Genomic DNA, 12500 nt, shown 5'->3' with positions numbered 1-12500 from the left:
AAGAAAAAAAATATTCAGCTACACTTCATCTCTCCATTGACTCCCATGTATTCATACATTTAACATTTAACCGGCTGGGGGCCCTCTGGGGGCCCCAAACATTATTCTGCTGTCAGTCACCCTGAAACACGGCCAGTAATGAGATTCCATCCAAAACCAACCTGCAGCATGAGAGGGAAATCACACCTACGCCCGCTAAATGATTGACAGCACGTCGTCCTCCCATAATCCCACACTGCAGACACCAGAGACGCTCACAGACAGGAGATTGTACCCCCCCAAAAAAATTCTCACATCTGGTATTCAGAGCGAGAGCATGAAAAGATGAGAGCTGGTCCACCATCACCATCACCATCATCAGCTACAAACAGGCAGCTAGAAGACGGGAGATCGAGACGAAAAGACCAAATCAAATCTCACCTGTGAGGTATTTATGAGGGCAGAGAGTTTAAAGACAGAAGAGTTGATTCAGTTCAGAGAGAAGAGACATTAAACTGACTGAAGATCATCATGTTAAAACATTCTCACAGTCAGTGTTCAGGGAGGAGATCGTCCCATCATGACTGACCCTCAAAGGCTTCTGTCTTTACACAGAACAAAGACCCAGAAACACCACAAAGTGAGGCTCAACCTGCGGCGCAGGACCCTCCAGGACACCGTGAGGGAAGTTATAAAGCAGCTCTTACAGTATGTTCACTGAAAAATAACCTACACTGGATAAAAGGTTGTTAAAAACTTTCTACCTGTGAACCACAACTGTGCTAAACAGCTAGCAGTGCTACAGTATGCATGACATAATTACACTGGTCCAAAATAATGTTTTCTGAAACCTGGAAAGACAAAGAATTGTGTGTTCAGAGAGAGAAAAATAAATGAGACACAAATTTATAAAAGAAAAGCCTATTAAAAAGTTATCATGTTTGCAGATGATACAATCCTGTTTTGACATGTGAGATTTGAAAAAAGATGTTAATAGTCAACTGATCTGCATTAGCAAATGTGTTTTATCATCATAACAAGGAAATGTTCATATTGGCCATATCTGTTCACTGCCAAAGCAAAATGTTCATAAGACCTTATTTTTTATTTTAACTTATTTTACTACAATATCGTTTCCTGAAAACTAATCCTGACGAAGGTTTTTACGGTTCTGTTTGAAACACTCAGCTCTTGGTTAAGACACAACAAGTCCTCCAAACTAAAAATATTTAGTTTGTCACTGGCTTCCAAAGTGATTCAGAAAGGATTAGTTTATCATCTCTATGGTTATGGGTTGGTTGGGTTTAAAACTACTTAGTAATGGCTTAGAGAAAGATGGTGGTCACGGTATAAAGACACCGACATTAACTAACTCTGGTCTCTGTCCTGAACTTTGTATGTCCAACTGTCCTCTGACAGTACAATACAAGAATTGAACACTTCATAAACTAGAAAAAAGGCAACACTATTATTTACTATTGACATTATCCAGACATAAATTCCATTTGTTCAAAATATATCTGACAAATCTAATTGGTAGTAGCAGAATAAAAACGTGTTTTGTATTTAAGACAGTGTTGGTTATCAGATGGCTGCACAGAAACAACGGTGGCTTGATTAACTTCTACAAACATCTGTCCAACCCTGGACCTCAAAACCATCTCTGAGTATTAATATATGTTTATTAATATATGTTAAAGAGTTAAAGTGTTATATATTATTTATATTATTATTTATATCAGATGTAAGTAGATGTAACAGCCATGTTGTCAGAGAGTGCATGAGCCTCTCATTCATGTTGGTTACACTGAGATTTATCTTGCTTTAAATCATTAAACTGAGTTTAATATAAAACTGTGGATCAGATGAGTTTAAATGTAAAACACTCCTTAAATAAACGGCAGGTCTGAGTGTGTCTGAATGAAAGTGTTTGTGCTCTCAGCAGCAGAGTCTGACCCTGACATGTTTCCTGTTCACTGGACGACGCCGAAAACACAGGAGACCTTCCCATCATGCATTTCAGCAGGCAGAGGGAGAAAAAAGAGCCGCTGTAATATCACCACTTCTCTTTTCAAAAGGCTGCAGCAGTCACATCCATCCATCCCTCCTTCCATCCATCTACCCTCCTCCCCTGCTTTTCCTCCCCCCTCCTCCCTCCACAGCCTCAGAGAAGAGAGAAAGAGAAAGAGGGAAAAGGGGGGAGGGAAGAATGAGATTAATACTCAAGGGGAGGACAAGAGGAGAGGAGGAGGGGTGGAGGGAGGAGGAGGGGGAGGTGAAAAGAGGAGAGGAGAGCGTATGATTCCTCATGGGAGAGAAGAGGGGAAGGGGGAGGAGGGAGAGAAAAATAAGAGACGAGAGGAGGAGGAGGGGAAGGAGCTGCCTCACTCGGACCAGTTCAACACAGTATCTCTGTGAATTATGTTATTATTGGATGATTCCTTGTTATTTAAGGACCAGAAGCCTTGTAGCACGTCACAGAGCTGCAGTTAATGTTCACCTTTATATTAACTGGATTACCTTTTTATTGCCTTTAAAGGGACAGTTCACCAAACTCAAAACTACATATTTCCCCTTTTACCTGTAGCGCTGTTTAACCATCTGCAGAGTTTTGGAGATATTGGCCGTAGAGATGTCTGCATTGTTTGAATATATATATATATCTATATGGCGCTCAGCTTGTGGAACTCAAAGCACCAAAAATATACATTTGAAAAACTCAACAGCAACGTCTCTTTCAAAAAATCATGACCCGGTTACTCAAGATAATCCCCAGATTTGTTGTGAGCAGCGTCATGTTGGAACTATCGGCAGAAAGAAAATAGTTCCTACACGCTTTTTTTGTGTTTGAGGTGCATGTGATAGTTTTTGTGCAGTAATTAGTTCTGTATTTTGGGAGTGTTGACCTTGGGACACACCTAATATTACTGAAGCCTGGATACTGTTCATATATGTGAGCAGACCTGTATCAGCTGTAACACTCACTCTGTCTCTGTCATGTGTCTACAGTGATGACAGTATCACCACAGAAACACTCTGACGTTGATTTGAATTGTAAACACACAGATTTATACATCAGGTTTGAATTATACTAACACACACACACATACTGCGCAGGAAAAATATGTTGCTATTAAAATAATGTGTGTGAGAGAGAGCATGAAATACATTCAGGAGAGATCAACACACACTGCATGATAATACAGAGTGTGTGTGTCAGGTGTGTCGGTATCTCTTACCTGTCGATGATGACGGGGTCTGACGGCGTCTCGTTTCTGTTTCCACAGCTCTTCTTATCGCAGCAGCGACTGACACAGAGACAAAGACAGAATAATAAAAACTAAAACTGTCACAGGTTCTTTATTTATTTCTCTTTGGTCTCAAAAACACTGTTTTTAATATCAACGCTTCTCTGTGTGTCAGTAAGTCTAACACCTAAGTGGATCCAAGGTGACTCTCTATCACCTCTGATCACCTGGTGCATCGTCATCATCATCATCATCATCATCATCATCATCATCATCATCATCATCACAACAGGATCAGCTGCGACAGTCCTCGAGTCTATTAGGACCAGGTGTGACTGTCCTCGAGTCTATTAGAACCAAGTGTGACTGTCCTCGAGTCTATTAGGACCAGGTGTGACTGTCCTCGAGTCTATTAGGACCAGGTGTGACTGTCCTCGAGTCTATTAGGACTGGATTTGACTGTCTAATCAGGGCAGGTAGGGTCAGACCTGGTCCTTGGGGCTATTCAGACCAGCTGTGTCTGTCCTAAAGTGTATTTGAAAGAGGTATGTAAGTCTAATAGGGTTGGGTAGGGTCAGCATTGTCCAAATAGACCTGAGGTCACACCTGGACCCGAGGACCAGGTTGACGAGGTTTGACAGTCTAATTAGGTCAGGCATGGTCAAACCTGGTCCTCAGGTGTATTTGGACCAGGTTTGAGCGTGCTTGAGTCAATTCAATTCAATTCAGCAGTCTTTCTTGGCATGACATGTGACGTGTTGCCAAAGCACAATTCCGATTACGATAGACAACAAATGAAAGGAATAAAATGAACAGAAATAATATGAGTAACAATAATAGTTAACAGAACAAAATAGACAATGAAATAGATACATGAAATAAAGTAATATATATAAGTAATATAAGTAATCCGATTAGTATTTAACAATGCAAGACAAACAAAAACAATGCAAGTGTCTACTGATAAAATGAATTCGGGGCAATGTTTTTCAAAGTTTGGAAAGAATTCCTCCCTAATATTTCTGTATTTTTGACATTTTGTTAGAAAATCCGAGTCCATCAGAGGACAGTCACACCTAGACCTGAGGTGAGTACTCAACAGTACCAATCAGGTCGGGAAGGGTTACAGTTAGACCTGGTCCTCAGGTGTATTATGACCAGGACCCGACTGTCCTTGGTTCCCTTTCAGATTCTGTCCCGTTTTAAAAAAATCAGTTCATGCATGTCAAGTTCAGGTAGGTTTTCCACTCTGGTACAGGTGCAGTATGTGTAGTAGTACAAGCAGATGTTCTCACCTGCACATGATCTCATGTGTCAGCAGAACTCGGCACATCTCTGGATTCTTATCCTGACCTTCATAGATGATGGCCTGAAACACACACACACACACACACACACTGGTATAATGAGTTGTGTTCAGGTGTTTAAAACACACCTGTTAAACACGTTGTCCAGCTGTCGACTGTAAAGCAGCAGGTCACATGTGAAACCTGCTGTAGAAGTAAATCTCTCCTCCTTCAGATCTCGGCTGTCGGCAGCAGAAACAACTCAATTAAAGCCTCATTTCATTTGTCTCAATTATGAGGCATTATTAGCTATTAGCCTGAGTGTGTGTGTGTGTGTGTGTGTGTGTAAAAGTGAGCAGGCAGAACTGAGGGCAAACATTTGATCCTCTGAATGTTTTATTACAGCTGCAGCCTGCAGATATTCATATGAAACAGCTGGAACCAAACGCAGGAAAAGCCTTTTTCACACAGACCGGATCACACGACGCAAACGACGCCTGACGGGCACGCTCGTTAAAAACTCACTAATTGAATGACTGGTTAGATGTAAATGCTTCAGCTGCAGCTGATTTCCATTAGAGTCGCTGTACAACAGAGAGAGAGAGAGTGCTGACTGAACCATTTTTTATCAGTGTAAATGTTCGAACCAACCAGTGTAAAGTTCCCGCAGCGCTCCCTTCAGGCTGCAGAGTTCATTACAGCCACAATCTGAACAAACAACGTCCTGATGATTTATTCTCAGAGTCTGACAACTAGTGGATCTAAACATGTACACTTTGTCCTGGTGGTGGCGCTAGAAGAAATATCATGGAGTCATTAAAATCTGAAGGGTTCATCCTCTGGAGAGCAGGAAGGAGATCAGGAACTTTTGGAGATATCTGGTCATTGTTGTTGACATATTTCAGCATGGACCAAAGTGTTGGACAATCCGTCAACACTGCCTTAAGACCCAATCCTGTCTCCTGAAATTACGTTCAAATTCTGCTAATTTACAACAGCAAATATGTTTCGAAAGAAACAGAATTCTTCCTGAATTACAGTTTTCTCAACATTTTAACGCCTCCTGACACTAAATCACGATGACGGTTTTCTGGTTGTGTTTAGACTCCTCCAGGTCTTGGTTAGGGTTCAGGAAAGATGGAAGTCTTCATGGTTGAATATTGAAAAAGTCAACGCTGACTTGACGCACAAAACAGGAAATGTTTTAGTATCCAAGGTCGTGTTGTGACCAACTTTAGCCCTGCATGAAAAAATGCAGCTAGGTTCGGTTGCTGAGGACGCTGTTTCAGACAAAGTGCTTGTCAGACCATCCAACAGCGTCTGAAACCTCTGTTCCAACACCAGAATTTGTGATGCGTCCACCAAGTTCTGCACAATTTTTAAACAGTCTGACAACCACTCCCACTTTAAGCAGCAGCTGCATTCAGAACAGGTAGAAACGCTTTGACTGTAGACAAGATCGGACCACATGTTGTATAACTGGTTGACTTTCAGTTTCACTTTGACTTTTTGTCCCAACAAACAGAAGCAGCGTGTTAACAGTCAGGTCTGTTTGTCATTGAGGTGAAACTGATACAACCTTCCCTTCATCCACACGACACACGACTGTTCACCGAAGAAGAGATGGCTGCTGGTTTTCAGACATGAGTTTAACAGATGGTTTGAGCTTCTCTCTCTGTGTGATCAGACACTGATCTATTATCTGTGGTGTCTCACGCCCCGGAGAGAGACAGGAAGCATTGTTTAAGTCATGTTGTTGTCTGATGTGTGTTTGTGTGTCTGCAGTCTGTAACAACAGATCTACTCACACTGATACAGTCTGTCAGCTTCTAACAGGAAAACAACTACACATTAACACAAACAACAAAAACTGCAAAGATGATAAAATATAAAATGAGCTCAGAAACAAACCACTGCACAGTGGACACAATGAGCTCATTATGTTATATTCTGATTAGAAATACTGGTAACACTTTGCAGGCCCTGTAGTTTCCTGGAAAGGAATTGTTATGTAACTGTAAATTCACAGAACGCTTGTTACTGATTATACCTCAGTCTGTACTGAGTAGAGAGCTGGACTGCAGAACATTTACAAATTAGTTTTTTTCTGAGGAGTTGATAATAATAAGAATAAATTCAACAAACAAAAATTTTATTATGTGTAAATTGATCTTTGTCAGGTTTTTCAGTCATTAAGATTTTAACAGTTTGTTTAAAGGCAGAATAAGTAGAGACTCATACAAAAAGCATCCCTCTCCATCGTCACTTATGACCCACGTGAAGTTGTGGCTCTGTCGGTCTCTGCAGAGACGCTGCTGTCTGCCTGGACTCAGCCTTTGGGCAGTGGCTGTGTAGCCCCCAGCCAATAACAGCGCACAGGCTGTGAGGAAGCTACGGAAATGGTGGTCACAGCGCAGAAAAAACGCAAATATAGCGAGGCGAAACGGCAAGCGGACAAAGTGAATCTGAGGTTGTTTCACCGGCTGGCGAGCACTGAAGGAGAGGACGAGGATGAAGAACGGCGCTGAGCGGGCCTGTTTTCTGTTGGACAGGTAGGTGCCGGCAGTTAGCTTAGTTAGCTTGCTAAGTATCGGCTTTTCCATTGCAACAAATGTAACATTCCAAAAATCGTAGCTAGCAGTGTACGTACATGCTAAGTCCTACTATCAACCAATGTAAATAAAGTTTTGAGAAAATAACCCTTGAGGTCTGTAGTGCTGAGTCTGAGCTTAGAATCACTTCCTGTCTAACACACGAGCCACGCCGGTTACCGCGGCAGTCCCACACCAACGTAGTACCATCAGAGAGTGTCTGTAATGAGCTGGTGTATAGCTGGCGATAGCTAACGTTACTGTTGGCAGTGTAATGTTTTCTAACGCTGGAGAAGTGCTACAGCAGCGGTGGCGTGCGCGTCTGAGCCGGGGGGGGGGCCAACTGGGAACGTTGTGTTTCCAAACGGAAACCGTCAAACTCTGCTCATTCCGCCTTTAAAGAAGTGTACTGACGAATCAGCAGCTGCTTTTCAACTCAACACAGTTCTATGACTATGATGGTTCCCAACATACTTAAAAACTCGAGTGAATGAGCGACGACTCGCTACGTGTATTGTATTTAAGGGTGAAAAACATAAATCACGCAAAAAAGTTTATGAAAATTGGATTATAATAATTAGCGGCACAATGAATGTGTAGTTATTACTGTTAGTTGTTTTGATCGGGTTGTTTGTGAGGTGTCGTGGTAAAAGGAGTCACTGTGTTTCAAATGTTGTCGGATGGTCGAACAGCGGAATGACATCACGTCTCCTCTCCTCCGTGATTGGCCAAGAGTGCAGAGATGTAAAAGTGGGTCTGAACTTCTCTCTTAAGCCTGTCTCCAAGTGTTCTTAAAAATATTTGATCGTGCTTTAGTTGCCACGAGTGGATATTGTAGGAAAACAAAGGAAACGCATTGACAGTGAACGTTTTACAGATACGTTCAGTATCAACATTTTAACAAACATTGTTTGCTCTTTACGTTGGTGAAACATTTAATCTCTTTTTTCATTCATCACACAACTATTTCTGTCACTGTTCATGCGAACAACTGAGGTCGACCCTTTGAATGTATCCAGGAGACGTTATCTCCGTGTTTAAACAATAGCACGTCTTCCAGTGTGGCCTTTCACACGTGGTGGAAACACACACCAGCTTAGTTTCAAGCAAACCGCGACCTTCACACTCTGAGAACAGATGAATCAGCAGGACGTTGTTTGTTCAGGTTATGGCTGTAATGAACACGGCAGCCTGTAGGGGGCGCTAGCAGCACTTTACACTGTTAATCTGCTCAATTTGTTCATTAATTGCAGAGTTTTTCAAATGTGCTCACTGCCTCTTATTTACCATGAGCCATTTTGTCATTTTTATTGAATCTTTTTAGGACTGATGGTTTCAGGCTCTGTGGACATTTATTACCTGGTAAATATGTATATATATACTGTAGATACTTATATACATGTACTGTGCGTATGTAGAGTTACAGTCTGGTTGTGGAGCTGCTCAGGCTGATCGATGACTGCTGACTGTTGAGATCTGCTCAGTCTGGCTTCATAAGAATATTAGAAAACATAGAGAGAGATATCCAGGAAAAAGATCCGAAATATTTCCGTGTGAATGAGGAGGAGGAGGAGGAGGAGGGGAGGAGGAGGAGGAGGCTGAAATTTAATACGACATCTCAGACTGCTCTTATTTTGAAATCTCTCTCTCTTATTGGTGTGTTAACTGGATTTTCAATATTCTCGTGACTGCTGCTGTTGTTGTGGGTCATCACTGGATCTCTGCCTTTGATCAATACGATCTATCGAGTTGCCACTTTCTCACTTTAACATTTAACACAAACACCTGATAATCTGATAACCAATAATCAGATCTTACCTGTTTGGTCATGGAGTCGATCAGCCGGACATAGAGATCCTGCTCCGTTCTCACTCCTGAACACACACACACACACACACACACACACACACACACACACACACACACACACACACACACACTATTATTAGTAGTAGTATTTGTATTTGAAGTTTGGGATTTTTTAGATTTGTGATAATTCATTAGATTCAAAGTTAAAAGATTTCACCTGTAAACACAAACACACTCATCAATATCTTTATTTAGTTTGTATGAGTATTTTTTATTTGCAGAGCAACAAAAAACTGTGCAGGCTGTACTGTGCAGTAAAACAAGCGCCCCCACCGTTACTGTAGAGCAGCTGCAGCTTGTAGTGAATCCCGTTGTTGGTTTTCTCTCCAGTCGGCTCCTGAACACAAAAAGACAAATAAAACAAGCGCTTGGTTTCTATTCCTGCTTCTCCCTGACTCTTTCATAACGTGACCTGTGTGATCTCTGGATGAGTTCGGTTTCAAACTCAGCTCCACCCGGGTGGCGATGTGATTTAAACTGTAATGAAGCTGAAACTTTAGCATGTGAAGGTGCGTTTGTTATTTCTCAGACCTGTCAACTTGTTTTCTATTCCTGCTTCTCCCTGACTTTCTCCCCGTCTGCCAACTCTGCACCAGCATGAAGAAGGCTCGGGGTATTGGACTGATTTTCTAAAAGTGCAAACATCACCAAAACATTGGGATTAATCTGCAGGGGCGGGGTTAAGCAGGCTGTAACATGGGTGTGTTTGGTTTCTATTGTCAGCTTCTCTCTTACAGCGGTGCCTGAATGCTTGATTTGTGTTTGGTTTCTGACCGTTCGGAGAATGTGTGGCCATGGATGTGTTTGGTTTGTGTCCCGGCTCCTCCCTCCTCTCCCCTCCCTCTCACCTTCTCTTTCTCCACAAAGTCGACGTAGGTGGTGCGTTCGATCTCCACCGGTTGACCCTGCCGGTCGTACAGCGCCAACACGAAGTGGAAGAAGTTGGACTTCCTCAGATTGGACGGAGGCTGCTTCTCAAAGTGAGCACGGGCTAACCCCACCCCGCTGGCAGACAGACAGGCAGACGGACAGACAGGTCAGACACATGAGAAGACAATCTGAGACACAAAAACTCACCGACATGGTTGGAGCTTCCAATGAAGGTCATGTGATCATGGTTTCTGTAATATTTTGGGGCGGTTACCGACATGAGAAGTGAGGACGAAATTAAATGAAGGGAGTTTTCATTGTCCACCTCGGTGACATGAAGGACTGTGGAGAAGGCTTGGGATCAGATCTGACCCTACCCTAACAGTTTACAGAAAACCTCAGTGAATGGTTGAATTACTGAAGACGTTTACAGTTTACATTTTAAAGAACAGGTGGGGGCTACGCGGCGGTGAGGGGGGTTTCCCGTATCAAGATAAAGCGTTCTACAAATGCGATCCATTATTATTAATAGTATTATTAAATCCTCAGCAGATGTCAACGCAAAGACTTGAGCGATGTGAATTCACTGTAAGTGAACTGAAACAAAGATGCAAAAAAATCTCACTGATCCCAAATGACTGAAAAAACCCTCGAAATGTGTTGAGTCCAAACACATCAGAGTGGTTTTAGCAGGCGTGGCGTTACGTCGGGGCTGTTTCTAAAGTCCTGTCCGTGACTCCGCCCACGTCTGTCTCCATTAAAACAGATTTTATCTGGCGTGACGCTTCCTAACAGAGTAAAACATCGTGTGACTCTTTCTTAAGGCCATAAAACATTTCAGGCCGAATAGTTTTTTCTCATTTTAGAACAAGAAGACATTTCTGGAGATACAAGGTTTCCACCTGACACCGGCCAGTTTTGTGACTGAGATTTTACAGTTTCCAGATGAGTGTTTGGCAGCAAGAAAGTCCTTTAAATCTTCCACAGCTGATTTTACAGAGTGTAAAAAGAATCAAAGAGTGCGATCGAGAGATCAGTTCAATGATCATTAAGAAAAAGCCGTCATGTGACCCGAATCTGCGTCAGACCGGAGTTTAAATCAAACGCTCCTCAGAGGAAAATACTGTGTTTCCTTTGACTGCAGAGTGAAAGAGAGACTGAATGAAAACACGAGAAGACGAAGCTGAACGAGCTTTTCATCCCGTGTTAATTAAAGTGAAGGATGTGAGAACTAAATATTGGTCAAATGTGACTCTTCGGTGAGATGTGACATGAAGAACAACATGTTTAAAACTTCAGGGAATATTAAAACATGTGTTTTATTAACGCTGAATCACATAAATATATAAATATTCATATAAATATTCACAGTAAAGACGACAAACTGCAGCTTTGACCCCACTGCACACATGTTCACTCATTATAAGATATGACTTTTGTAATATTTGTATTTTTTTTGTGTTGAATTTTAACAAAAAAGACAAAAAGAAAAAGTCAGAGTGAAGCTTCCAGCCGACACACACACACACACACACACACACACACACACACACACACACTCAGCTTCAGGTTCAGAATATTAAATGTATTAAAAGATGAAAATGATCTGCTGCAGAGTGAATCAATGCTCACTCGTGTTCCTCCGGCAGCGCTGAGTGTGTGTGCGCGGCTTCAGCTGAAGCGTCGAGCCGACAGACGCCGACGCTCTGAGAATCATTTCATTCTTTCACATCTTACATTAAAACTGTTTCACGTCAAAAATAAACTTTCATCTGAATCTGAGCAGATATGAACTCTCTCCGCTGCTGCTTCGCTGGAATTTCTGTATTGAAATTATTAATAATTTTGGTTTGTTAAAATATCAAACATCAAGTTTCATCTGCTGCTTCGAAGTTAACAGAGAGAGTTTTTAATGATGAACTCCGGACTGGACTTCATTTTTCCATGAGAAGATTGACATTTAACTGCGCACCATCCTAACCTGAGCAGATTCACAGAGACTTGCTGTTTCAGTGTTTTATCATGAACTCCACGTCCACATGAAAACAGGTAATAAGGAGAACTTTCCATACGCGTGTTAAAAAAATCAAACGTCCCGTCTCATCTGCAGCTCTGAGTCACAGAGCTGATGCCTCAGCACTCAGATGTTTGCGATGTTCAGGCCACGAGCTGCACGTTTCTCTGCTGTTCATTCATAGTTTTAATAATGTGAAAAATGTCAGCGCTGCTCCTGTGACCGGCAGAGAGCTGCCGTTCATCGTTCAGCAGGATTTGAGTTTTTGAACTGCTGAAAATGTTTGAAGGAGACTGAATCTGCAGCTCGGAGCATCGAAGACCCGACTCTGCGGTTCAGGTCGAACACGCCGCTGCTTTATCACAGTGATAATGCTGAAAGGATTACTAATATTAACGATTTCACAGATATTAACGTGTGAACAATCCTGCTTTATCTGCAGCTCGGAGCGGAACAGCAGCTTCTGTGCAGAGTGTGTTTTCCTCTCGGCTCGAGTTCTGACCTCTGCATCGCTTCGCTTCGCCTGTTCAACCTGAAAGAAGCTCTGCACGCGGCAGCTGTCACCTTCGCTGCACGGAAACGCTTTTTTAAATGATCTGATTGTGATCAATAAATGGGAATAATTCAGCTTCTGTTTCGGCGG

The 12500-nt window shown here is 42.2% G+C and overlaps 1 protein-coding gene across 4 annotated transcripts in view; it reads right to left on the bottom strand.

The window, feature by feature from the left end:
* The window catches only part of ebf3a (EBF transcription factor 3a), a 71992-nt gene that overhangs the window by 58446 nt on the left and 1046 nt on the right, over positions 1-12500 (bottom strand). For all 4 annotated transcript variants that reach the window (XM_044178993.1, XM_044178995.1, XM_044178994.1 and 1 more), the window contains exons 2-6: positions 9822-9978; positions 9247-9310; positions 8923-8978; positions 4523-4596; positions 3219-3287 (exon numbers count right to left, since the gene is read on the bottom strand). In XM_044178993.1, the coding sequence (XP_044034928.1) occupies positions 3219-3287; positions 4523-4596; positions 8923-8978; positions 9247-9310; positions 9822-9978 (420 nt within the window). The remainder of the gene's footprint in view (positions 1-3218; positions 3288-4522; positions 4597-8922; positions 8979-9246; positions 9311-9821; positions 9979-12500) is intronic.

This window comes from Siniperca chuatsi, linkage group LG20 (assembly GCF_020085105.1).
Source record: "Siniperca chuatsi isolate FFG_IHB_CAS linkage group LG20, ASM2008510v1, whole genome shotgun sequence".
Lineage (NCBI taxonomy): Eukaryota > Metazoa > Chordata > Actinopteri > Centrarchiformes > Sinipercidae > Siniperca > Siniperca chuatsi.
Note: the sequence above shows the minus strand (reverse complement) of the source record. Positions and strands in the feature narration are given on the sequence as shown.